The sequence below is a fragment of the Thunnus thynnus genome, chromosome 16, assembly GCF_963924715.1.
Source record: "Thunnus thynnus chromosome 16, fThuThy2.1, whole genome shotgun sequence".
Classification (NCBI taxonomy): Eukaryota; Metazoa; Chordata; class Actinopteri; order Scombriformes; family Scombridae; genus Thunnus; species Thunnus thynnus.
In genome coordinates, this window is record NC_089532.1 from 740,001 (window position 1) to 767,238 (window position 27,238).

The 27,238-nt window shown below is 41.9% G+C and overlaps 4 protein-coding genes across 8 annotated transcripts in view; 2 read left to right on the forward strand and 2 right to left on the reverse strand.

The window, feature by feature from the left end:
• Positions 1-27,238, reverse strand: part of kiaa0586 (KIAA0586 ortholog) — a 58,450-nt gene that overhangs the window by 27,822 nt on the left and 3,390 nt on the right. For all 5 annotated transcript variants that reach the window (XM_067613423.1, XM_067613422.1, XM_067613420.1 and 2 more), the window contains exons 6-9: positions 27,146-27,216; positions 14,308-14,392; positions 14,078-14,219; positions 13,018-13,132 (exon numbers count right to left, since the gene is read on the reverse strand). In XM_067613423.1, coding sequence (XP_067469524.1) covers positions 13,018-13,132; positions 14,078-14,219; positions 14,308-14,392; positions 27,146-27,216 — 413 coding nt within the window. The remainder of the gene's footprint in view (positions 1-13,017; positions 13,133-14,077; positions 14,220-14,307; positions 14,393-27,145; positions 27,217-27,238) is intronic.
• Positions 2,314-8,478, reverse strand: irf2bpl (interferon regulatory factor 2 binding protein-like). Its single transcript, XM_067613438.1, has one exon. It carries the CDS (start codon positions 8,305-8,307, stop codon positions 6,310-6,312), a length of 1,998 nt encoding a protein of 665 aa, XP_067469539.1. The 5' UTR covers positions 8,308-8,478; the 3' UTR covers positions 2,314-6,309.
• On the forward strand, positions 16,707-19,201 carry LOC137199263 (tripartite motif-containing protein 16-like). Its single transcript, XM_067613439.1, has one exon. It carries the CDS (start codon positions 16,842-16,844, stop codon positions 18,579-18,581), a length of 1,740 nt encoding a protein of 579 aa, XP_067469540.1. The 5' UTR covers positions 16,707-16,841; the 3' UTR covers positions 18,582-19,201.
• LOC137199264 (tripartite motif-containing protein 16-like) lies at positions 22,362-24,853 on the forward strand. The gene has a single exon (XM_067613440.1). The coding sequence runs from the start codon at positions 22,496-22,498 to the stop codon at positions 24,233-24,235; it is 1,740 nt and encodes a 579-aa protein (XP_067469541.1). The 5' UTR covers positions 22,362-22,495; the 3' UTR covers positions 24,236-24,853.

Consider the following 27,238-nt stretch of genomic DNA (forward strand, 5'->3'; position numbering starts at 1 on the left):
ACTCCTGCTAATAACACTACTACTATTGATTCTACTACTACTATTACTACTACTAATACTCCTGCTAATAACACTACTACTATTGATTCTACTACTACTATTACTACTACTACTAATACTACTGCTGTTACTGCTACTAGCTCTTTTACCTCTGATACTGCAACTGTACTCGCCGTTATGACACCACAATCAGTACTACGAAGTACAACCTGCTTCTGATACTAAAGTTAGTAACAATACTGCAGTAAATGCTGCAGCCAGAGCAGACGCAGTACAGTGTGTGCGTGTGTGTGTGTGCATGTGTGTGTGCGTGCGTGTGCATGTTGGACAGTGATTGGATATCAGAGATGTCAGTTTATCTGATCTGAACATTAAACCGTCGACATGCTGCTGATAAAGATCCAGATTCTGATCATTTACACTAAAAAAAAACCAAACAAAGCTCCACACCGTCGGCTCACCTGTGCTGGTTTCTGATTGGGTGATAAGATAAGGCCTTTAACATGATGTTAGCGTGTGTTTGTGCTGCAGAGAAGCAGAAGAAGAAGCTCTGCAGACAGACAAAGACTCCACACTGCAGTCTGTGTGTGTGATTATTCTCTAACTCTGTGCCAGCAGCTGTGGTCTCCATGGTAACCATCAGCCAATAACAGGCCTGCTGCTCTCCATCTCCGTGTTCACACAGGAACGTGCGCTGCTGATGTTTATGAACAACAGTGATGTTACAACGTCGGGTCTGAGGATGTGCAGCTACACAGGAAGCTGATGATCAACAAGTTAAATGAATCAATACAGCAACACAACAGTCACTTAACGTTAACGAGCTGCAGCTGAAAACTGTCACAGATATTTTGTTTTTCATCATTTATCATTCAACAGATACACAAGTTATTAACAATCAATAACAGACGGTGACATGTCAGTTTAAACAGATTATAACAAGCTTTAGTTTAGTAAATAAACTCACAAAAAACGGCTTTCTGACATTAACACATCATCATGTCCTGTGTTGTTTTGACCCAAACTGGATCAGCAGGACAAAATCATGTGTCTGAGCCTTCAAACACATTTACACATCACTATATATATACATATATATATGTACATATATACATATATATATATACACACACACACACACACACACACACACATATATATATATATATATATATATATATATATATATATATATATACATATACATATATATACAATAAAGATGTTTTATGACGTGATGTCGCTGTGGTGAAGGTTCGGTTCAGGGAAACATCACAGTTTAGATTAAAGTCATTACAGTTAGACGACTTCATTGTCACGGACGACGTTTGTGACTCTCAGTTCTCTTCAACATGAAACTCAGAACCATCAGAACAAAAGATGAAAATATCTGGTTCACAGACTTAAAAACATCAAAATGAACTACGAGGTAAGCAGGTCGATCCTGCAGATTAGACCCATGAGGAATTTAAAGTGATGGCAGCGTTTGAGACGTTGCTGCAGCAACAACACACGAGGAAACGACAGCACAGATTCGTGGTTGTTGGAGTCGGACGTGATGAATGAATGAAAAGCAGAAACGCAGCGAGCGTCTTTCTCCAGTGAATCACCTGCTGAGTGTTTGATGAGTTCTGCTTCAGAACGAAAACAACATGAAACTATCAGGAAATCACGTTTTCACTGCTTTGTTCTCTCTACCGCCGCTCCCTCTCCTCACTCGCCCACCGCCACCCCGTCTCTCTCTCTCTCTTTAACGTTAGCTAAAAAGAGCTCTTCCTTATTTTATGAATGAAGCGACACACAGGTTGAAGCAGCTGCGCTGTGTGTGTGTGTTTGACCAATCAGCGACAGGCATCCCTGCAAGCCCCGCCCCCCCAAAAGGTTTCATTCATAAAAACAAGATCCCTGAAGTCGTCAGGAGACACACGGAGCTAAAAGTTATTTTCATTATTGTCTAATCTGATGATTATTTTCTCCATTGATCGATTAGTCGTGAATGTGGATCAATGTTTACTGTCACAGAGACTAAAGAAACCAGAAAATATTCACATTTAACAAGCTGCAATCAGAGAATTTCTTCTTTATAAATGACTCAAAACGATTAATTGATTATCAAATAGTTAGCGATTCATTGTCTGTCCATCGATTAATAAAACACAAACATTCAGGAAAAGCTACAAACTGTGAAACATTTCTCTTCATGTTTTGTGTTTTGTCGTCATCTTACACATATTTTCGCCACGTTCAGACGTATTCGGGATCTTTGGAAACTTCACTAGAATTTAAAAGAAAGAAAGAAAAGTCACACGTCGCTGAAAAGGTTCATACCAATGAGATTTATTACAACGGACTCAGCTCCAAGGCACGTTTACAAGATCCAATGTTTCATCTGTTTTCTCATTTTTTTTATCTGTAACTACGGCAACAGAAAAGACAAACAGAACAGAAACAGGCTGACGTGTTCTCACTGAAGCAAATCTTCAAAAAACAGAAAAAATAGAAAAGTGGACAAAAAAGATTTATTGCAGTAATAAAAATTGTAAAAAAAAAATAAAAAAAAATAAAAAAAATATTTAAATTAAAAATCAATTAAATAGTTTTAAAAAATGCAATAAAATCAAATAATAAAAAAGATTCAAAGGATTCTATAAAAAATAAAAACTGTTATTGATGGTTTTTTTTTTTACAGACACTTTATAAACGGGCGGCGTGACGATGACGTTTAAAACACCATCACTGTTCACACCTCCGTCACCTCCACAACAACACTAACACTCCCACATGTAGAATATTTATATGTTTCCTCGTCACGTGACCAGTCCGCCGCCGCCGCCGCTCTGTCTGAAACACTCACGTTCTTCTTCATGATCAAGTCTGTCAGCGAGTGAGAGACGTTTTATTTCATCATAAACTGAATCAGTTTGTGTCTTTTCAACAGTTTGAAGAATCAATGACGTCACGTCTTTGCATTTTTTCGGCTCATTTTGTTTTTTTTTTTTAAAACTTTAATTTAAAATTTAAAAGTTAAAAGTTATATTTTCTGATCGTTTTTGGTGGATTAAGATGAAAAAGTGAATCTGAATCACTTTCATCAGTTTTCTGGTGGACGTCACATCTTCAGGGCTTCAAACATGTCTGCAGGTCACCGCCCCAGTATGAAGAGCTGCCATGAAGACTTTGGACTGGTTTGGACTGGTTTGGACTGGTTTGGACTGGTTTAGACTGGTTTAGACTGGTTTGGACTGGTGGACGTCACATCTTCAGGACCTCAAACATGTCTGCAGGTCACCGCCCCAGTATGAAGAGCTGCCATGAAGACTTTGGACTGGTTTGGACTGGTTTGGACTGGTTTGGACTGGTTTAGACTGGTTTGGACTGGTGGACGTCACATCTTCAGGGCTTCATTGAAATGTGTTAATTAATTAAACATGTCTGCAGGTCACTGCCCCAGTATGAAAAGCTGCCATGAAGACTTTGGACTGGTTTGGACTGGTTTGGACTGGTTTAGACTGGTTTAGACTGGTTTAGACTGGTTTGGACTGGTGGACGTCACATCTTCAGGGCTTCATTGAAATGTGTTAATTAATTAAACATGTCTGCAGGTCACTGCCCCAGTATGAAGAGCTGCCATGAAGACTTTGGACTGGTTTGGACTGGTTTGGACTGGTTTGGACTGGTTTAGACTGGTTTGGACTGGTGGACGTCACATCTTCAGGGCTTCATTGAAATGTGTTAATTAATTAAACATGTCTGCAGGTCACCGCCCCAGTATGAAGAGCTGCCATGAAGACTTTGGACTGGTTTGGACTGGTTTAGACTGGTTTGGACTGGTTTAGACTGGTTTGGACTGGTTCTGCAGCTCTTTTTAAACTCTCTAACTGTTTCCACCCAGTTTCAAAGCTGAGAGTTTGTCTTCAGTCTACATGTTTTATGGTCTTCATCGTTCAGAGAGCTCCTCCTCATCGTCAGGACGTCATTCAGGTGAAACATTAAATCTCTTCATTAGATTTTTAATCTAATTCGTTACTTTTGTGTAAAATCGGTCAATCTTAAAAATATTTTGGTTAAGAAACTGGAAAACTCACCGTGTATAATTAGTGAATAAAAGTGAATATAAAACAGTAGAATCCACAGAAACAACTGTTCCAGTCTGAGTCGGATCTACTGGAAGTTTTGGTCGTGACGTCGTGTTTTCAGCTGCTGATTCACATCCTGCAGTTCAAAACAGACGAGGTGATAATAATCTGCTTCTACTGACAGTCATAAACGCTGCCTGCAGCTCCTCAGAGGTGCAACTAAAGATGCACATGTGATGTTTTCTGGACATTTTAGAGACTAAATATTAATCAAAATCTTTAAATGAATCTAATTGTTTTATATTTTTGGTTCTGTGTCTCTGTCTAAAGAAAAGACATCAAACCGTCTTATTTATCAGAAACTAACAATTATTTTCATTATCAATTAATCTGCTGTTTATTTTCTTGATTAAAGTGATTAATCATTTGGTCTAAACATGAAAGAATCAGATTTAAGAAGCTGAAACAAAGGAAAGTTTTGTGTTACTTCAACAATTATCAAAATTATTTTCTGGTGATCAATTAAGCAATTGAACATCTAACTGTTGCAGCTTTAGATTTCTTTTTAAATGAACTGAATATCAATAATAATCGCTTGTTATTCCTCATAAAAAGCTTTAAAATATCGTCATCATCTCGACTACGAGTCCCAAACCTGAAGATTTTCATCTACTGTCGTATATGAAAAAACAAACAAACAAACTGCAAATTGTCGACTGATCGATTAATCGTTGCAGCTGTTGTCATGACAACAGTATTAATGTAATACTACGCATCTCTAACTGTGAAACTGAACTAGTACTGGTGGTTTATCAGAGACTGTCCAGCCGGGAGACTCATCGGATTCATTCACTTAAAATCTCATTTTTTGTTTTTCCACCATGTGTTAAACGTCTAAAATTGTGAAAATCGTGTTATTGACAAAAAGATTATTGTCAGTCAAACAGCAGAGAGTTGAAGTGCTGAGACCGATAAGTCCGATTTGACCTGAACGCAGCATCAGTCCTTAAAGAACATCCAATAATAATCTTGCTTAGAAACGGCCTCTGTCTTCAAGACCAGCTGTCACTTCAGTTAACTGGATGAAAGTTAACAACAAGATTATCTTCAGTCATAAAGTAGCGTAGCTGCTAGCGGCTACATTAGCCTCTAGCTGCTACATTAGCCTCTAGCTGCTACATTAGCCGCTCAGAACAATCCTGTAAACTGTGACGTGAACAGTTTCCGTGCAGGTAAAAACTCACCTGCTGCAGTTTACAGGACTGACGTGACTACAGGTGGTTAATTTCTTCTGTTCTAAAGCTAAAGTCAGAAAACAGTGAAAACCTGTTGTAATGTCTTGGAGCTCATGATGACGTCGTTAAATGTCTTATTCTAAAACATATTGAGTTTACTGTCATATATGACACAGAAAAGCTTCAAATCTTCACAACCAGCAAGTTTTTACTTAAAAAATGACTAAAAATATTGGTCAATTAGCAAAGTAGTTGCTGGTTAATTTTCTGCCGATCAACTAATTGATTAATTGAATAATCATTGCAGCTCTACTTAGTTTTATATCATCGTAAACTGAACATCTTTGTGTTCTTGAATGTTGGAAAAAACAAGACATTCAAAGACATTCAAAGACATCACCGTGGACTCTGAAGAACATTTATTATTATCTGACACTTTATGGACTAAAAGATTAATTGATTAATCAATAAAATAATTCATGTAAGAGTGAACTTTGCAGTTTCTATTCCTGCCACATGTTTATTTTCTGACCAAATATCTCTGAAGTTTTGGTGTTTACTGAATAACGTGTTTATATTTAGTGTGATGAAACAACACTGATTTAAACGATATGAAATTATTAGAATAAAATCTCAAATTTATATTATATTGATCTATTTCAGCCATTTAGTTACCTACCGTCTACATATTCAGCATGATATTAAAACTAAATGCTGAATGTGTTCTCTGATAATCAATATCTGCAGCCAGTTTCACTTTAATTTAATTTATGAACGTGATTGTTGAGAATCAGCTTTCTGTGGTTTTTAAGTGAAGAAATGTCTTTTTAAAAACTTGGTTTTGATATTTCAGATCAATAATCTCACTCACTGACAGAGTTGGAAGGTTTTGAGGCTCAGCAGCAGACTGACTGTGTGGTTCTGATGTGTTTTTGCAGTGAAAGTAAAGAGGAAGAGTTTACAGAGTCTCATCCTCCTCCTCCTCCTCATCCTCCTCCTCAGGGGTCTCTCTCCTTCTTTACCTTCACGTCTCCGGCCAGGATGGTGGCTATCTCCCCCTGCATGAAGGCCCAGGGCACGTTGGAGCCGACCAGCGGGCACTTCTCCCCGCTGGGGCAGTACACCTCCCCGGAGGCTCCCTGGGCCTTGATGCTCTCTCTGGAGCAGGGGAAGCAGAACTTGTGGTTGGGGACGGAGGGGCACTGCACGAAATGCGTGTCCTCTAACCGTTCGTGGCAGATCGTGCAGCACAGAGGTCCGCTGTTGGCCATGGGGGAGTCGGGCACGTTCTGCGCGTGCACCTGGTCCATGCCACCTGCGGACTGCGACGGCGCGGGAAGCCCGAGGTCTCCGTTGCGGGACGAGAGGCGCCTCTGTCCGGACACGGAGGCGGGGGACACCGGGCTGCTGCTGTTGTGTCTGGAGGAGGAAGTGGTGGAGTGGACCGAGTCTCTGTCCTTGTTGGGGGAGTGCGCGTTCCCGAGCGTGTCCGCGACTGACATGAGCGCGGCCATCGGGGACTGTCCATTCTGCGGGGGCGCGGCGGGCTCCGGGGGGGTAGCGCGGCCGGAGGAGAGGCCGGGGTGTCCCGGGCCCAGCGGGGGCGGCGGCCCGGCGAAGGAGCTCGCAGCCATGGAGAGTTTGAGGGCTTCGGTCTGGCTGCTGATCCACTGCTGCCGCTGCTGCTCCTCCGCGCAGTCCGGCTCCGGGGACGCTTTCCTCTTCCTCACCCCGGCCCTGGAGCTGCTGCCCCCGCTGCCTGACGCCAGAGCCCGGCCGGGGAGCACCAGGGAGGTGGGCAGCAGCGGGAAGCTGCCGTCGATGTAAGGCTGCGGCAGCATGTCCACCCCCACACAGTCCTTAAACACCCGCAGAGACTCCGGTAGTAAGTCCCCCAGCAGCCGCCAGTCCCCAGAGCCGTGCTTCTTCTCGTACTCCAGGTACTTGAACCCGGAGGACAAACCTCTGCCGAAGTCCTTCATGCAGTCCTGGTACATCTGCTTGGCGACCCCGGATGCGCTTGAGAACACGGTCCCGGAGCCGGTCGGGTACTCGATGAAGATCTTCAGCTCGTAGTCCATCCCGGGTTTAGACACCGCGTCGAAGGCGAACACGCGGCCGACCAGCCCGTGGTCCTTCTTGAAGCGGACATCGAACGGAGTGCAGCCGGACAGAGAGACCAACGTGTCCCGCACGGACTTCGGCCTGCTGGCCCAGTCCTCCTGCCGGTTCCGGAGACTCTCGCTCAGCTCGGACAGAGTCTCCGCGTTCCGCTGCTTCTCCTTCAGCTCCCGGTCCTGGTCGGTGCTGGACACCGAGGCGGGCCGCTTCCCTCCCGGGTCAGACAGCCCCACCTGGCCGGGCAGGGAGCTCTGCGGAGCCGCTCGACCCGCCAGGCCGTGCGGGGCCGGTCCGTTCAGCAGCGTCTGCGGCAGCAGGTTCGGCGGCACGGTCATCTGTCCCGGTGCCGACACCAGCCCCGCGTGGCCCCTGCTCCTGGAGTTCGGGCTCTGTCGGTTCAGCTCGGGCGGTCCGTCGTCCGGTTTGAACCCATTCGGTCCTCCGAGTCCGTTCGGCAGCCTGCTGCTGCTACTGTGCCCGCTGTAGTCGAACCGAGCCCGGCTCTCCGCGCCGAGCGAGTACCGGTCCAAGCCGGGCTGCTGGGACTTCCCCGGTCCGTCCGGGTGGTGGTGGTTGAGCTGAACCACCGCCTCCTTCCCGGTCAGTGACCCCGCCTGGCTCTTCGCCACGGCGGGCTGCTGCTGCGGCGGAGGAGGCGGTCCGCCGGCGGAGGTTCTGCCCTCCTGGAAGCCGTGAGCCCGCTTCAGGTGGCGGGCTGTCTCGATGACGAACTCGATCCGGTCCGCGCCCTCGTAGTTGACGCAGCCCCGGCACACGGGCTCGGTGAAATCCCAGATCATGGCCCAGGGCATGCGGGGCAGGTCGCACAGATAACATGACTGTCTGCGGGACGAGGAGACCTGCGGGGAGGACATCTTCCCTCTGCCCGGCTCCCTCCCTCCTCCTCCGGGGAGCTGCTGCGATCAGCCCGGAGACAGAAACCAGCCCGGAGAGACGGAGGACGGACAGACTGCAGAGACGCTTCTCCTCTCGGCTTATTGTTCCTGCTGCTGCTGCTGGAGCTCCGTACTGCTGCAGAGATGGAGGAGGAGATGGAGGAGGGGGGGCTGCGTTTTTTTCCCTGCATGCCTCACTCCGAGAGAAGCAGAGGAATTTGGACTGTGTACCCCCCCCCCCCCCCTCAACCCCCCTCTCACTAACCCCCCTCTCTAGGAATGCCACCTGGTAGAGTGAGTGACGTCACCGCCCCCTCCCCCTGAGACTGAAATGACATGATGCCACTTGTTGCCCTCCTTCCCTCCTTCCTCCTCCATCTGTTCCACCCTCCTCCTCCTCCTCCAGTCTGGCTGCACCAGGCTGCAGCAGCTCCAGTCTTCACTCATCCATCACTGTCACGTTACAGCTGCAGGTGAACAGGAAGCTCAACCATCAACCGATGAGAGGAACAGGATTCATTTCAGCTCCCGGATCACAACAGACACAAATATTCTGTCGTGTTTTTTTAAGACCGTTCGGCTCCGTTCAGGGTTCATAAAGAGGATTTTTGATGGATAAAAAAAAGTCTCATTAAGCCGGAAAAACTGACAGCTGAGAGCAAACAGGAGGGACATTATGTTTCAATATAATAAATAACATTTTAAAAGGAGAAATGTCATAAGTTCAATCACACCTCCAGTGTCAGTACAGCTGCTGCACTATTGCAATAAAACTGTTGACAGACTACAGCAGTGGTAGGCAAACAGCGGCCTGTGGGCCAAATCCGGCCCTCCAGCAACAATATTTGGTCCCTTGATGAAAGTTTTGACTTTCATGGTTTATATTAAAACTGTTGCAGATTTTAGATTTTTAGTTAATTTCTACTGCAGCCTACAGACGGTGACGAGAGGCATTAATACTGTTGACCAACCAGACATTAAGGTTTAAACAGTTTCATTACAGCTGTTTTATTTCCAGCTGTTTTCTGTTTGATGTTAAAACAACATCAGAACCTTCAATCAACCATAAATGAACCATCAGCAGGACGTCGGAGAGCGTTTATCAATGTTTTATCATCTCATTCATATTCCTGCTGTTTGTTAATTCTTCTGTTAAACACTTTGTAACTTTGTTAAGAAAAGTGTTCTATAAATAAAGTTTATTATTATTATTATTACATATTGTTGGATAACCAATAGAGAACATGTCTTGTCTCGAGGTGCAACACAGAACATTTATTCATGTACGAGTCATTTTTAACCAAATGAATATTAAAATAAGCTGTTAGTCTTCATGATGGTGAAAATGATCTGATCAATAACAGAAATAAATCAACCTTACAGGCAGCTCATACAAACAAATATAAATACTTGAACTATATTTTGTTCACCTCATTAACATACATGAATATTAGGAACCTTCATCATATATTATCAATATAAACATTCTTTGTATTCATGTGTTTATGTCAGTTTCACGTGTTGCAACAAGTCAAATATCTTCGTTCAGTAGCAGTTAGAGCTGCAACGATCAGTCCATCAGTCGATCAGTCGATCAGCCGCTCGACAGAAAATTAATCGCAAAATATTGTTTTGAGTCGTTTTTAAATAAAAAATACTAAAATTCTCTGATTGCAGCTTCTTAAATGTTGAATATTTTCTGTTTTCTTTAGTCGGAACTGAAGATCTTTGTGGACTAAACACGACATTTGATGACGTCGTCTTTAACCTTCCTCAGACTCTTTCAGCACAACTGTTTCATATTTATCTCAACATATCGAAATACAAAAAAGCAAAAAACATCATTAATAGAAAATGAAACAAGTCCTAAAAGAACATCCAATAATAATCTGCACAGCTCATCTTCATGACCAGCTTTCACTGATAAACACCAGTATGGACTGGAATAATATCAATGAACAATTAATCACCAATATATTGATAGACATGTGGTTACAGGACTGATGGAAGCAAAGAAAGACACAATTAATTTAATCTCACAAGCGACTGTAGCATCACTACTGACTGCTCACGTTTAAATGTGTCTAAAGGTTCAGTACAGTAGCAGAGAAACACATCTGTATCTGTTGCTAGGCAGCTTTCACCTCCCTGTCACTCCCCCCCCCCTCCCCCCCCTCCCCCCCACCTCCTCCCCCCCCGCCTCCCCCCGCCTCATCTTTGTGTTTCTGTCTTCGCCGTTCTTCCTCTCAGAGCTGAGACACGTTTCAGTTTTCTGCCGCTCAACTGGACAGAAAAATGTGAACGCCTCCACATTTTAATATAAGATTAAGACGACAACATGAAGAGTGTTAATCAACATGCCTGGCACCTCGCCATACTGATGCATTCTGGGATGAAAAGTGAAATCCAAGTTACAGACGAGCAGACATCGAACCTCCAGCCGGTTTAACACACACACACACACACACACACACACACACACACACACACACACACACACACACACACACACACAGATTAGCTCAGGCGTGCCTCAGCTCTCTGATGGATACCGCCTGCGTTGCCATGGAAACGCACCTAGTGACAGCGCTACTGCTGCTGCGAGGAGGAAGCTGCTGAATTTATGACGAGCTGCAGCCTTGTTCGCCCCCCGGCTCTCTCTCTCTCTCTCTCTCTCTCTCTCTCTGAATGATTATGCAAATCACACACACACACACACACACACTATAACACACACACACTATAATACACACACACACACACACTATAACACACACACACACACTATAACACACACACACACACACTATAACACACACACACACTATAACACACACACACACACTATAACACACACACACACACTATAACACACACACACACTATAACACACACACACACACTATAACACACACACACACTATAACACACACACACACACTATAACACACACACACACACTATAACACACACACACACTATAACACACACACACACTATAACACACACACACACACTATAACACACACACACACACTATAATACACACACACACACACACACACTACAACACACACACACACACTATAATACACACACACACTATAACACACACACACTATAACACACACACACTATAATACACACACACACACACACTATAACACACACACACACACACTATAACACACACACACACACTATAACACACACACACACTATAACACACACACACACACTATAATACACACACACACACACACACTACAACACACACACACACACTATAATACACACACACACTATAACACACACACACTATAACACACACACACACACTATAATACACACACACACACACACACTATAACACACACACACTATAATACACACACACTATAACACACACACTATAACACACAGACACACACACTATAACACACACACACACTATAACACACACACACACACACACTATAATACACACACACTATAACACACACACACACACTATAACACACACACACACACACACACTATAACACACACACACACTATAATACACACACACTATAACACACACACACACACACACACTATAACACACACACACACACACACACACACACACACTATAACACACACACACACACACACTATAACACACACACACACTATAAAACACACACACACACACACACACTATAACACACACACACTATAACACACACACACTATAACACACACACACACACACACTATAACACACACACACACTATAACACACACACACACACACTATAACACACCCACACACACTATAACACACACACACACACACTCTATAACACACACACACACTATAACACACACACACACACACACTATAACACACACACACACACTATAACACACACACACACTATAACACACACACACAGACACACACACACACTATAACACACACACACTATAATACACACACACTATAACACACACACACACACTATAACACACACACACTATAATACACACACACTATAACACACACACACACACTATAACACACACACACACTATAACACACACACACACACTATAACACACACACACACTATAACACACACACATGGTGAAATGCTGCTGCAGTTTTCAGGTTTAAATCTCCGTCGTCTCGTCACTTTCACACATTTCTGACGAGTAAATCAGCTGCGATGATGAATCGATTATTTGAACATTTATTAGCAGCTATTCTGATAATCGATTGATCAGAAATGCAAAACATTCGATCATTTGCTGCTTTCCTTCAGGCTGTTGGTCAGAAAGACATTTTAAATCATTTTCCCACAATTTCTAAACATTTTATGGACTAAAAGATGAATCGATGATGTAAATTGATTATTAGCTGCAGTCCTGATTGGGACGGAGGGTTTCGACCTGAGTTTGGGTTTTTTTTAAATCTACTTGTTCAAAAAGTTCACAGTAAATAAAACATCTTTTTAAAAACAGCAGATGTGTTTGACTGAGTGGAAGAATCGTTCAGAGGATAAACAACAACCTCTGAGATTAGACTGAACGTTCTGCTTCAGTCTGAAGCTTTTTATTTCCAGCAGCAGTTTCTGTCTGTTTAACAAAACCGTCACGCTCAAACCACCAGAAACACCCTCCCCCTCCCCCTCCTCCCTTCACCTGGTTTGCTCTGGCCATCGGTCACGGCGGAGTGTTGCCATGGAAACTGGGCCAGTCTCCACGGCGGCGGCTCTGGTTGCCGAGAAGCTCGGCTGCTGGTTGTCGAGGACGTTTGCTGATGAAAACAAAGCAGACGAGCTCTGATCAGGTCAGCAGAGCACACACACAGACAATAATGTGTTGAGTACATGATGGCGGCGTTACGGTGAAGGTCAAAGGTCAACAGAGACATTAATATTTATCCTCTGAGGAGAGTCAACACTCACACAACATTTCAAGTGCAACAGAAGTAAAGAAAAAAAAGTGTAGGGGTCAAAGGTCAGTCTGTTTTCATCTCAAACTGTTTAACATCCGTTCCACATCAGTATATAATGATATGCAGGTAACCGTAGCAACAGTGCTGATGCTTCAGGCTACTGTACATTAGCACTCAGCGGGCTCCTCAAGAACCCCTGGAACCTCCTTATGGAGCCTCTTAGACTTCCTCAAGAATGTCTGGAACCTCCTCAAGGACTCAAGAAACTCCTCAAGAACTTCTTCATCCTTCTCAAGTCCTTTATAACCTCTGCAAGAACTTCTGCAACCTCCTAAACCAGCAGCGAAACCTACTCAGGAACCTCTGAAACCTCCTCAATGCTGTCTGAAACCTCCTCAACATTCCCTGAAACATTTTCAAGGACTCCTGGAAACTCTTCCAGGCCCTCCAGATGTGACGTCTGCATGCGTGTGTGTGTGTGTGAACATACGAGGACAGAAGCTGCTGCTCCTGACGGAGGTAAAACGCTCTCAGGGCGGCAGAGCAGAAGTTAAAAATAGCTGCCTGCTGCTACAAACAGCCCAGTTGCCATGACAACCCAGTCTCCATCCCAGCAGGGGTGAAACAGAAGAAGCCGCCACCTCCAGAAACACACACACTCACGCTGCCTGCTCTGCTGGATCAGTCTGGGAGGCAGGGCGTCTCCATGGCAACAGCAGTTTGGACACGTTAATGAGACGCTGCCGCCACCTGCTGGTCACAACGAGTCATAACGTGTGTGTGTGTGTGTGTGTGTGTGTTTACCTGCAGCATCCAGGTGAGTGACCTGCAGACAGGCCGGCTGACCTGTCGCTGCGAGGTCAAAGGTCACGGCGGCTTCAGAGGTCGCTGAGGTCACGGGGGCGTGGCCTGTCACTATCCTGAGGGCTGACTCCAGCAGCTGGCTCTGATTGGAGGAGAGGAGAGGAGAGCCAATGAGCAGTCAGCCAGCACAGTGAGGCGTCAGCAGCACCTGAACAGGTGAGTCAGTTTACCTGCAGCTGCAGCTGACGGCTGTGCAGCGTCTCCAGGTGCTGCAGCGTCCGCTGGCTCAGGCCCCGCCCCTCTTCCACGCTCGCCCTGACAACAGAGCAGACAGTGATGTCACAGTGATGTCACAGTGATGTCACAGTGATGTCACAGTGTGTTCTTGTCATTCTTTGGGTTAGTTTGACTTTGACAGTCCAACATTTAGTTTCTCTCGTCCTCAAACAGCTGTTTGACAGTTAATCAATCATTAATTAATATCAAAGTGCTTCACAGATGATTGACAGGCTGGTGATTAATAAATTACTAACGACACTGTTAACTGTTTCCACTGCAGCTGCGTCACTCTTCAACACTACTGCACTTCTTCTAAAATACATCCTACGTATTCTATGTTTGAACTTTGTTTTTATTTTTATTATTATTAATATTCAAGATCTACTTTATTTAATGTATCAGTTATTATTTATTATTAGTTATTATTATATGGTGCGTTTGGTTTCTGGAGCTTCTTCAGGTTGCGTCCGACACACATGAGACCGACAGTGAGTTTATGTTGTGGGACAAACGGCCGGCGGCGAGTCCGTCTGCTGGTTCTGTTTGTTTATGGCTTCAGAGACCGAAGCGCTGATTTATAGATTATATTACACACACAGTGAAATACTTCTCATTTATTAAGTCTCAAATTACCACAGATGAAGTATACATCCTATGTATTTTATTTTATCTTATATTATTATTTATTAACATTATCAAAAGGGTTTTATTTTCCATCTTATGTACATTTACATGTTAATGTGAAGCACTTGTGTCTAATTTCTTCTGTTTTACAGCATTTTGAGCTGCTTTTTGGTATGAAAGGTTCTATACAAAAAAAGTTATTATTATTATTATTATTATTATAAAACAGAACAAATGTAAACAGTGAGACTAATGGACACAAGAAATAAAATGAATAAAAAAACAATTTCAAACATTGAAATAAAATAAAATAATTGTAAAATAGATAAAACAGAAGAAAGGCAATGATTAATAAAGATGAGAGTGAAAAACATTTAAACATGAAGACAGTAAAGTAATTAAAGGCCATAAAACGTTGTAATTAGCAGAAGAGGTGATAAAAGGTTTCAGCTGCACTTTGATCCTCGTCAGACTCTTCAAACAGCTCAAAAACTAAAAACTACTGAAGTTAATTTAAGGTCAAAGTTAGAATCAATTTAAATTAAATATAGACGTACAAAGTGTTTCAGTGCTGTAAAGAAGCTAAATACATTTACTCAACTATTTAAGTACAGTTTAGAGGTACTTGTACTTTACTTGAGTATTTCCATGTGATGCTACTTTCTACATTTCAGAGGGAAATATTGTACTTTCTACTCCACTACATTTATTTGACAGCTTTAGTTACTTTTCACATGAAGATTTGACACAATGGATAATATAACAAGCTTTTAAAATACAACACATTGTTAAAGATGAAACCAGTGGTTTCCAACCTTTTTGGCTTTTGACGTCTTACAAAAAGCAGTGTGTAGTCGGGGTCACATTTCACATGTCTATGAGTTGTTAACAGCTCCACCAAATAGTGATTTTTCCCTCTAAACTTCTCACATGCTTTCATTTCAATAAATGTTCAAATGATCCAATATTTCAGCAAAAATCAAAGATTAGAGAAAAAGTCCAAAAACTGAAAACAGATTTGTGTATCAGAACTTTGTTTTTTCTTCTTTCCTCTCCCATTAATCATCTCACCACCCCTCAGATTTATCTGCTGACCCTTTGGAGGGGCCCCACCCCTAGGTTGGGAACCACTGGACTAAACTAACTAACTGTATATAAAGTAGTGTAAACTAGCTCCACCTCCAGCAGCTACAACAGTAACATGCTGCTCTAACACTGATGCTTCACTATTAATAATCTAATGATGTCATATATAATAATATATCAGTCAGAGGGACCAAACCACTACTTTTACTGCAATACTTTAACTACATCAAGCTCATAATACTTATGTACTTTTACTGCAATACTTTAACTACATCAAGCTCATAATACTTATGTACTTTTACTGCAATACTTTAACTACATCAAGCTCATAATACTTATGTACTTTTACTGCAATACTTTAACTACATCAAGCTCATAATACTTATGTACTTTTACTGCAATACTTTAACTACATCAAGCTCATAGTACTTATGTACTTTTACTGTAGGAGGATTTTTCATGCAGGACTTTTACTTGTAATGGAGTATTTTTTACTACAACATGATAAAAACATGTGAAATCTGTTGCAGTGTGGAAGCATCACCAAACCCTGACACACCGACAAGTATTTTACAGCTAAATGTAAAAATGTTTTCATGGTGAGCAGGTTTCAACTGAGACTTCACTGTAAATCAGTTTTAATTCACAGTGCTGCTCCTCGTCCTGATAAACCCTCCCTGCTCTTTCAAACACAACAAGCTCCACTCTGTGCTCATACTTCCTGGTTCCCTCCCCTTCAGATCTACAGTTTATAGATGGGTGTAACCAACATGTGATGAGCTGCAAAACCTGTTCAACTTATCAGGAAGTGAAACTCAGACAGTCGTTGCTACTGAGAGCTGAAATGGCGCAGAAAGGAGTTCAGCTGGACCGAGAAACAATCAGCTGTTCGATCTGTCTGGATCTACTGAAGGATCCGGTGACTATTCCCTGTGGACACAGCTACTGCATGAACTGTATTAAAAGCTTCTGGGATGGAGAGGATCAGAGGAAGATCTACAGCTGCCCTCAGTGCAGACAGGCCTTCATACCGAGGCCTGGCCTGGTGAAAAACACCATGTTAGCAGCTTCAGTGGAGCAGCTGAAGAAGACTGGACTCCAAGCTGCTCCTGCTGATCACTGCTATGCTGGACCTGAAGATGTGGCCTGTGATGTCTGCACTGGGAGGAAGCTGAAAGCCCTCAAGTCCTGTCTGCAGTGTCTGGCCTCTTACTGTGAGAAACACCTTCAGCCTCACTTTGAGTCAACTACATTTAAAAAACACAAGCTGGTTGACCCCTCAGAGAAGCTCCAGGAGAACATCTGCTCTCGTCATGATGAGGTGATGAAGATGTTCTGCCGTACTGATCAGCAGAGTATCTGTTCTATCTGCTCTGTGGATGAACATAAAGGCCACGACACAGTCTCAGCTGCAGCAGAAAGGACTGAGAGGCAGAGAGAGCTCGAGGTGAGTCGGCAAAACATCCAGCAGAGAATCCAGGACAGAGAGAAAGATGTGAAGCTGCTTCAGCAGGAGGTGGAGGCCGTCAGTCGCTCTGCTGATAAAGCAGTGGAGGACAGTGAGAAGATCTTCACTGAGCTGATCAGTCTCCTCCAGAAAAGAAGCTCTGATGTGAAGCAGCAGATCAGATCCCAGCAGGAAACTGAAGTGAGTCGAGTCAAAGAGCTTCAGGAGAAGCTGGAGCAGGAGATCACTGAGCTGAAGAGGAAAGACGCTGAACTGAAGCAGCTCTCACACACAGAGGATCACAACCAGTTTCTACTCAACTACCCCTCACTGTCACAACTCAGTGAACCTACAGACTCATCCAGCATCAATATCCGTCCTCTGAGATACTTTGAGGATGTGAAAGCAGCTGTGTCAGAGCTCAGAGATCAACTACAGGACATCCTGAGGGAGAAAAGGACAAACATCTCACTGACAGGGACTGACGTGGACGTTTTACTGCCAGAACCAGAACCCAAGACCAGAGCTGAGTTCTTAAGATATTCACGTGAAATCACTCTGGATCCAAACACAGCACACATGAAGCTGTTATTATCTGATGGGAACAGAAAAGCAGAACGAACGAGTCAACAACAGTCTTATTCTCGTCACCCAGACAGATTCACTGGATGTTATCAGGTCCTGAGTAGAAAGAGTCTGACTGGACGTTGTTACTGGGAGGTGGAGTGGAGAGGGGAAGGAGTTTATGTAGCAGTCGCATACAAGAATATCAGCAGAGCAGGAAGCGTGGATGAATGTGTATTTGGACTCAATGACAAATCTTGGATGTTAATGTGTGACACTAACAGTTATACATTTTGGTTCAACAACATCTCAACTCGCGTCTCAGGTCCTGGTTCCTCCAGAATAGGAGTGTACCTGGATCACAGAGCAGGTATTCTGTCCTTCTACAGCGTCTCTGAAACCATGACTCTCCTCCACAGAGTCCAGACCACATTCACTCAGCCTCTCTATGCTGGACTTTGGCTTGGTTCTGGAGCCACAGCTGAGTTGTGTAAACTCAAATAGACAGAAGTCATTTCAGACTTCATGTGTCAGATTCTGTTGTAATTCTTCATGTTTTTGTCTCCATTGTTTCTGAGAGCTCGTTGCTGTGGTGTTTCTGAACTGCACAGAGATCAGCTGTCAATCAAACTGGGATTATCAACACTTTCTTCTTTTCATTTGTTGTTCTGTTGATGTTTTCAGTTTCTTTAAATGTCACTTTTTGCTGTGTGTTTTTATCCATGGAGGCTATCGCTGCTCATGATGACGTCTTTTACCTTCACTGACGCTTCTTCAGATGAAAATATAAACTTCTCTTTGTTCTAAATGTTAGTTTCATGTTTGTATTGATGTATTTGTGTGCTGTTGTTTCTTAAACAGAGAAAACAGCAGAACTTCCTTCATCATAGATATTTTGTTCTCATCACTTTGTAAATTCATAGAGAAACGTCCAATCAAACTGTAATTATCATGATAATAATCATTTATTATGTTCTTGTACATTGTGGGTTAAAGTAACTGATTGTGTGGATGAAGTGAATCTGAACATGAAATCATTGAACAAGAGTCATTTAACAGACTTTACTGATTGGATGTGTGAACAATCTGAAGCTTTACATAATCAATAAAGATGTTTTTTTCAACAGTGAGCAAAGTATTTTCTTCTGTCTTCATCTCAGGATCTCATTCAAAGCTTCTGGAGAAAATGTGAAACTAAAATGAGAGTTTATTTGAGGCAGTTTTCCTCCTGAAACACCACAAAGTCCAGAGTTCATGTTCAGAGCAGACAAACGTTTGTCAGTCAGTCTCTGAACTTTTGTGCATTTAGTTGATAAAGTCTTTGTTATTCAGGCCTAAAAAACTGGAAATAATAAGAATTTATTTGATCAAGTTTAGTTTGAAGAAGTTTTGTTGAGTCCTGACAAACATAAAACAACAGATATTGTGTCGTGGTGAACTTGAGGTCATTTCATTTATTTTTCTGATGATTTTCATGCAGATGAAAGTTGAGAATGAGGCTGTCATGTTGGTTCAGTGTTTATTCTGTCACCTCACAGAGAGACGGTCCTGGACCCCAATTTATCAAACTGCTAACAGGAACATTTTAGACTTTTAGTGAAAGATAAAAGTAAAAATCCTTCACTTTCATTCACAAACAGAAGAATAAAAACTATTGATCAGACTAGTTTTGGCTTTAAAATGCTGTTAAAGAGGTGTGTTCAGCTGGTTCAGAGTAGATCCTCCATGACTGCAGGACAGAAACTCTGTTTTCTGTCTGATTGGACTAAATATCGTTGGTCGTGATCAGTTCGTCTACCAACAGCAGAACGTCTGCAGCAGCATTTTATTTCCATTTCAACCAATTTCCTTTCATTCATCCATATTTATATATTTATACATTATAAAGGTATCAGATTGTTGGTAATTATTAACCAGAGATCTGATGATTTTAAACAAATAAAACTAATAATTAAATATGTTGTTGCAGAAAAACTCAGCACTGAGTTAACTGTAAGGATGTTTTTTTTAAAGAATGTACAATACAGCAGATGTCGCGTCGATCCATATCTCTGATTGGTTATTCCTTCATGTGATCAATCATGTGATCAGTGCGTCACGTGATAAAAGTGTCTTATTGTTCACACTCAGCTAGAAACTCTTTCACTCTGAACTTTGTACTTGAGAATTTTCTTAAGTGTCGTTCAGAGTTCGATGAAGACGAGTTTGTAAAGTTTAAATCCAGACTTGATTAAAACTTCTTGTGACTGATTTTGTTGCTGTGCTGAAGAGTTTTTGTCATTTATATTAATCAGCAACAAAGAAATGCATCTAAAACAGTGGTGATTAGTTTCCTGACAGCTGTGATTGATTTATTGAACCATCACAGGTAACGTTACTCCACCTTTTCTACTGCAGAAGTCATTCAGGAATCATTTGATCAAAACTCTGCACATATGAGACGCTGAGTTCAGTTCAATCGTAATAAACATCAGAAGGAAACAACATGTTGACTCCAGTTTGAAGCCGTGAAGACGCCGTAATAGATGTTTGCTGAAGTTTACAGTCTTACAGTTTTTACTAAAAAACTCATATTTGAACATCAACACTAAATTAAACACGTGTGGACTCCATCAAGTCCAGTCATAATATGATTAAACGATAAACTGAACATATAATTATTCACATCTGGTCACAGAAGTCAGAGAAATCACAGCCTGCAGCATCAAATCTCACTTTCACAAGTTCTGTTTACAACCTGAAAGCTGATGTGAATAATATTTGCAGACTGGAAACTCTTCTCTCCCATCTTTCCCATGTGACCTGAATGCAGCGTCAGTGTTACAGGATGTGACTTCTGTCAACAAACTGACACAGTGTGATATTACAGATATTAAAATCCGTCTTTACTGATGTTGTTTGAAGCTGTTAAAGGCTCAGTGGAGTTTTTACACGTCTTCCTGCAGTGAACATCACAGCAGGTCAACAACTGAAATCTGAAAACTGATGCAGGACACAAGAGGGCGCCATCATCCTGCTAACCAGGGATGTAGTGGAGGTTAAAGCTCCTCCACTCGGTCTGTCTGCAGTTTTAGTCAAAAACATGTTTTTAAACCAATTAAAACACACCATGATAATAAGAATGCATCCTGTCATTCATCATGGTAAATGGTGTCAAAGTGCTTTAAGTCAGTAATTAGTTATTTACTTAGTTATTGAGATTGTTAGTGAGATTGTGGAAACGTCTTTGGCTTCACCACATAGTGTTAAAAACAACACAGGACAGCTGATGAGGACAAACAGCATCAACAAACAACATGATTTACAATAATAAATACAGTAAAAATGAAATAAAACGGTAGACGGTTAGATGTTTGTCAAATTGGTTTCCAACCTTTTTGGCTTTTGACGTCTTACAAAAAGCAGTGTGTAGTCGGGGTCACATTTCACATGTCTATGAGTTGTTAACAGCTCCACCAAATAGTGATTTTTCCCTCTAAACTTCTCACATGCTTTCATTTCAATAAATGTTCAAATGATCCAATATTTCAGCAAAAATCAAAGAATAGAGAAAAAGTCCAAAAACTGAAAACAGATTTGTGTATCAGAACTTTGTTTTTTCTTCTTTCCTCTCCCATTAATCATCTCACCACCCCTCAGATTTATCTGCTGACCCTTTGGAGGGGCCCGACCCCTAGGTTGGGAACCACTGGACTAAACTAGCTAACTGTATATAAAGTAGTGTAAACTAGCTCCACCTCCAGCAGCTACAACAGTAACATGCTGCTCTAACACTGATGCTTCACTATTAATAATCTAATGATGTCATATATAATAATATATCAGTCAGAGGGACCAAACCACTACTTTTACTGCAATACTTTAACTACATCAAGCTCATAATACTTATGTACTTTTACTGCAATACTTTAACTACATCAAGCTCATAATACTTATGTACTTTTACTGCAATACTTTAACTACATCAAGCTCATAATACTTATGTACTTTTACTGCAATACTTTAACTACATCAAGCTAATAATACTTATGTACTTTTACTGCAATACTTTAACTACATCAAGCTCATAATACTTATGTACTTTTACTGTAGGAGGATTTTTCATGCAGGACTTTTACTTGTAATGGAGTATTTTTACTACAACATGATAAAAACATGTGAAATCTGTTGCAGTGTGGAAGCATCACCAAACCCTGACACACCGACAAGTATTTTACAGCTAAATGTAAAAATGTTTTCATGGTGAGCAGGTTTCAACTGAGACTTCACTGTAAATCAGTTTTAATTCACAGTGCTGCTCCTCGTCCTGATAAACCCTCCCTGCTCTTTCAAACACAACAAGCTCCACTCTGTGCTCATACTTCCTGGTTCCCTCCCCTTCAGATCTACAGTTTATAGATGGGTGTAACCAACATGTGATGAGCTGCAAAACCTGTTCAACTTATCAGGAAGTGAAACTCAGACAGTCGTTGCCACTGAGAGCTGAAATGGCGCAGAAAGGAGTTCAGCTGGACCGAGAAACAATCAGCTGTTCGATCTGTCTGGATCTACTGAAGGATCCGGTGACTATTCCCTGTGGACACAGCTACTGCATGAGCTGTATTAAAAGCTTCTGGGATGGAGAGGATCAGAGGAAGATCTACAGCTGCCCTCAGTGCAGACAGGCCTTCACACCAAGGCCTGTCCTGGTGAAAAACACCATGTTAGCAGATTTAGTGGAGCAGCTGAAGAAGACTGGACTCCAAGCTGCTCCTGCTGATCAATGCTATGCTGGACCTGAAGATGTGGCCTGTGATGTCTGCACTGGGAGGAAGCTGAAAGCCTTCAAGTCCTGCTTGACTTGTTCGGCCTCTTACTGTGAGAAACACCTCCAGCCTCATTATGATGCAGCTCCGTTAAAGAAACACAAGCTGGTTGACCCCTCAGAGAAGCTCCAGGAGAACATCTGCTCTCGTCATGATGAGGTGATGAAGATGTTCTGCCGTACTGATCAGCAGAGTATCTGTTCTATCTGCTCTGTGGATGAACATAAAGGCCACGACACAGTCTCAGCTGCAGCAGAAAGGACTGAGAGGCAGAGAGAGCTCGAGGTGAGTCGACAAAACATCCAGCAGAGAATCCAGGACAGAGAGAAAGATGTGAAGCTGCTTCAACAGGAGGTGGAGGCCGTCAGTCGCTCTGCTGATAAAGCAGTGAAGAACAGTGAGAAGATCTTCACTGAGCTGATCAGTCTCCTCCAGAAAAGAAGCTCTGATGTGAAGCAGCAGATCAGATCCCAGCAGGAAACTGAAGTGAGTCCAGTCAAAGAGCTTCAGGAGAAGCTGGAGCAGGAGATCACTGAGCTGAAGAGGAAAGACGCTGAACTGAAGCAGCTCTCACACACAGAGGATCACAACCAGTTTCTACTCAACTACCCCTCACTGTCACAACTCAGTGAACCTACAGACTCATCCAGCATCAATATCCGTCCTCTGAGATACTTTGAGGATGTGACAGCAGCTGTGTCAGAGCTCAGAGATCAACTACAGGATATCCTGAGGGAGAAAAGGACAAACATCTCACTGACAGGGACTGACGTGGACGTTTTACTGCCAGAACCAGAACCCAAGACCAGAGCTGGATTCTTAAGATATTCACATGAAATCACTCTGGATCCAAACACAGCAAACACACTGCTGTTATTATCTGATGGGAACAGAAAAGCAGAACGAACGAGTCAACGACAGTCTTATTCTCGTCATCCAGACAGATTCACTAATTATCTGCAGGTCCTGAGTAGAAAGAGTCTGACTGGACGTTGTTACTGGGAGGTGGAGAGGAGAGGGGGAGACATTCGTGTAGCAGTCTCATACAAGAATATCAGCAGAGACGGAAACTTGTATGAATGTGGATTTGGATTCAATGACAAATCTTGGATGTTAATGTGTGACACTAACAGTTATACATTTTGGTTCAACAACATCTCAACTCCCGTCTCAGGTCCTGGTTCCAGAGTAGGAGTGTACCTGGATCACAGAGCAGGTATTCTGTCCTTCTACAGCGTCTCTGAAACCATGACTCTCCTCCACAGAGTCCAGACCACATTCACTCAGCCTCTCTATGCTGGACTTTGTCTTTGTTATGTTGGAGACACAGCTGAGTTGTGTAAACTCAAATAGACAGAAGTCATTTCAGACTTCATGTGTCAGATTCTGTTGTAATTCTTCATGTTTTTGTCTCCATTGTTTCTGAGAGCTCGTTGCTGTGGTGTTTCTGAACTGCACAGAGATCAGCTGTCAATCAAACTGGGATTATCAACACTTTCTTCTTTTCATTTGTTGTTCTGTTGATGTTTTCAGTTTCTTTAAATGTCACTTTTTGCTGTGTTTTTATCCATGGAGGCTATCGCTGCTCATGATGACGTCTTTTACCTTCACTGACGCTTCTTCAGATGAAAATATAAACTTCTCTTTGTTCTAAATGTAAGTTTCATGTTTGTATTGATGTATTTGTGTTCTGTTGTTTCTTAAACAGAGAAAACAGCAGAACTTCCTTCATCATAGATATTTTGTTCTCATCACTTTATAAATTCATAGAGAAACGTCCAAACAAACTGTAATTATCATGATAATAATCATTTATTATGTTCTTGTACATTCTGGGTTAAACTAACTGATTGTGTGGATGAAGTGAATCTGAACATGAAATCATTGAACAAGAGTCATTTAACAGACTTTACTGATTGGATGTGTGAACAATCTGAAGCTTTACATAATCAATAAAGATGTTTTTTTCAACAGTGAGCAAAGTATTTTCTTCTGTCTTCATCTCAGGATCTCATTCAAAGCTTCTGGAGAAAATGTGAAACTAAAATGAGAGTTTATTGAGGCAGTTTTCCTCCTGAAACACCACAAAGTCCAGAGTTCATGTTCAGAGCAGACAAACGTTTGTCAGTCAGTCTCTGAACTTTTGTGCATTTAGTTGATAAAGTCTTTGTTATTCAGGCCTAAAAAACTGGAAATAATAAGAATTTATTTGATCAAGTTTAGTCTGAAGAAGTTTTGTTGAGTCCTGACAAACATAAAACAACAGATATTGTGTCGTGGTGAACTTGAGGTCATTTCATTTATTTTTCTGATGATTTTCATGCAGATGAAAGTTGAGAATGAGGCTGTCATGTTGGTTCAGTGTTTATTCTGTCACCTCACAGAGAGACGGTCCTGGACCCCAATTTATCAAACTGCTAACAGGAACATTTGAGACTTTAGTGAAAGATAAAAGTAAAAATCCTTCACTTTCATTCACAAACAGAAGAATAAAAACTATTGATCAGACTAGTTTTGGCTTTAAAATGCTGTTAAAGAGGTGTGTTCAGCTGGTTCAGAGTAGATCCTCCATGACTGCAGGACAGAAACTCTGTTTTCTGTCTGATTGGACTAAATATCGTTGGTCGTGATCAGCTCGTCTACCAACAGCAGAACGTCTGCAGCACATTTTATTTCCATTTCAACCAATTTCCTTTCATTCATCCATATTTATATATTTATACATTATAAAGGTATCAGATTGTTGGTAATTATTAACCAGAGATCTGATGATTTTAAACAAATAAAACTAATAATTAAATATGTTGTTGCAGAAAAACTCAGCACTGAGTTAACTGTAAGGATGTTTTTTTTAAAGAATGTACAATACAGCAGATGTCGCGTCGATCCATATCTCTGATTGGTTATTCCTTCATGTGATCAATCATGTGATCAGTGCGTCACGTGATAAAAGTGTCTTATTGTTCACACTCAGCCAGAAACTCTTTCACTCTGAACTTTGTACTTGAGAATTTTCTTAAGTGTCGTTCAGAGTTCGATGAAGACGAGTTTGTAAAGTTTAAATCCAGACTTGATTAAAACTTCTTGTGACTGATTTTGTTGCTGTGCTGAAGAGTTTTTGTCATTTATATTAATCAGCAACAAAGAAATGCATCTAAAACAGTGGTGATTAGTTTCCTGACAGCTGTGATTGATTTATTGAACCATCACAGGTAACGTTACTCCACCTTTTCTACTGCAGAAGTCATTCAGGAATCATTTGATCAAAACTCTGCACATATGAGACGCTGAGTTCAGTTCAATCGTAATAAACATCAGAAGGAAACAACATGTTGACTCCAGTTTGAAGCCGTGAAGACGCCGTAATAGATGTTTGCTGAAGTTTACAGTGTTACAGTTTTTACTAAAAAACTCATATTTGAACATCAACACTAAATTAAACACATGTGGACTCCATCAAGTCCAGTCATAATATGATTAAACGATAAACTGAACATATAATTATTCACATCTGGTCACAGAAGTCAGAGAAATCACAGCCTGCAGCATCAAATCTCACTTTCACAAGTTCTGTTTACAACCTGAAAGCTGATGTGAATAATATTTGCAGACTGGAAACTCTTCTCTCCCATCTTTCCCATGTGACCTGAATGCAGCGTCAGTGTTACAGGAAGTGACTTCTGTCAACAAACTGACACAGTGTGATATTACAGATATTAAAATCTGTCTTTACTGATGTTGTTTGAAGCTGTTAAAGGCTCAGTGGAGTTTTTACACGTCTTCCTGCAGTGAACATCACAGCAGGTCAACAACTGAAATCTGAAAACTGATGCAGGACACAAGAGGGCGCCTTCATCCTGCTAACCAGGGATGTAGTGGAGGTTAAAGCTCCTCCATAGAGACGTTTGAGGTAAAACTCTCCAATATAAAAAACTCCCCAAAAATTAAAGATTAAAGTTGTGAAAATGACTCCCGATTTATGAATCAGAACTTTGTTTCTCCCTGATGGATCATCTCAGATTATCTGCTGACCTTCACAAAGTTCAAACTGGCTCCAGCTGCAGCAGCTGCAGCAGTAACACGCTGCTAATGCACCGACTCATCAGGATTAATAATGTTCTCTGTTACACTGATTTATTACATCAGTCATAGATCCATTTCCTGCAAAAACACTTTTACTGCATCAAGCTCATAATACTTATGTACTTTTACTGCAGTAAAGTATCCGAGTACTTCTTCCACCGCTGGTGTGTGTGTGTTTACCTGTCAGCCTGCAGCAGCCTCTCAACACCGTCCGCCAGCTGAGACACTCGAGCCTCCATGTCTGACTGAGCCTACATATATACACACACACAC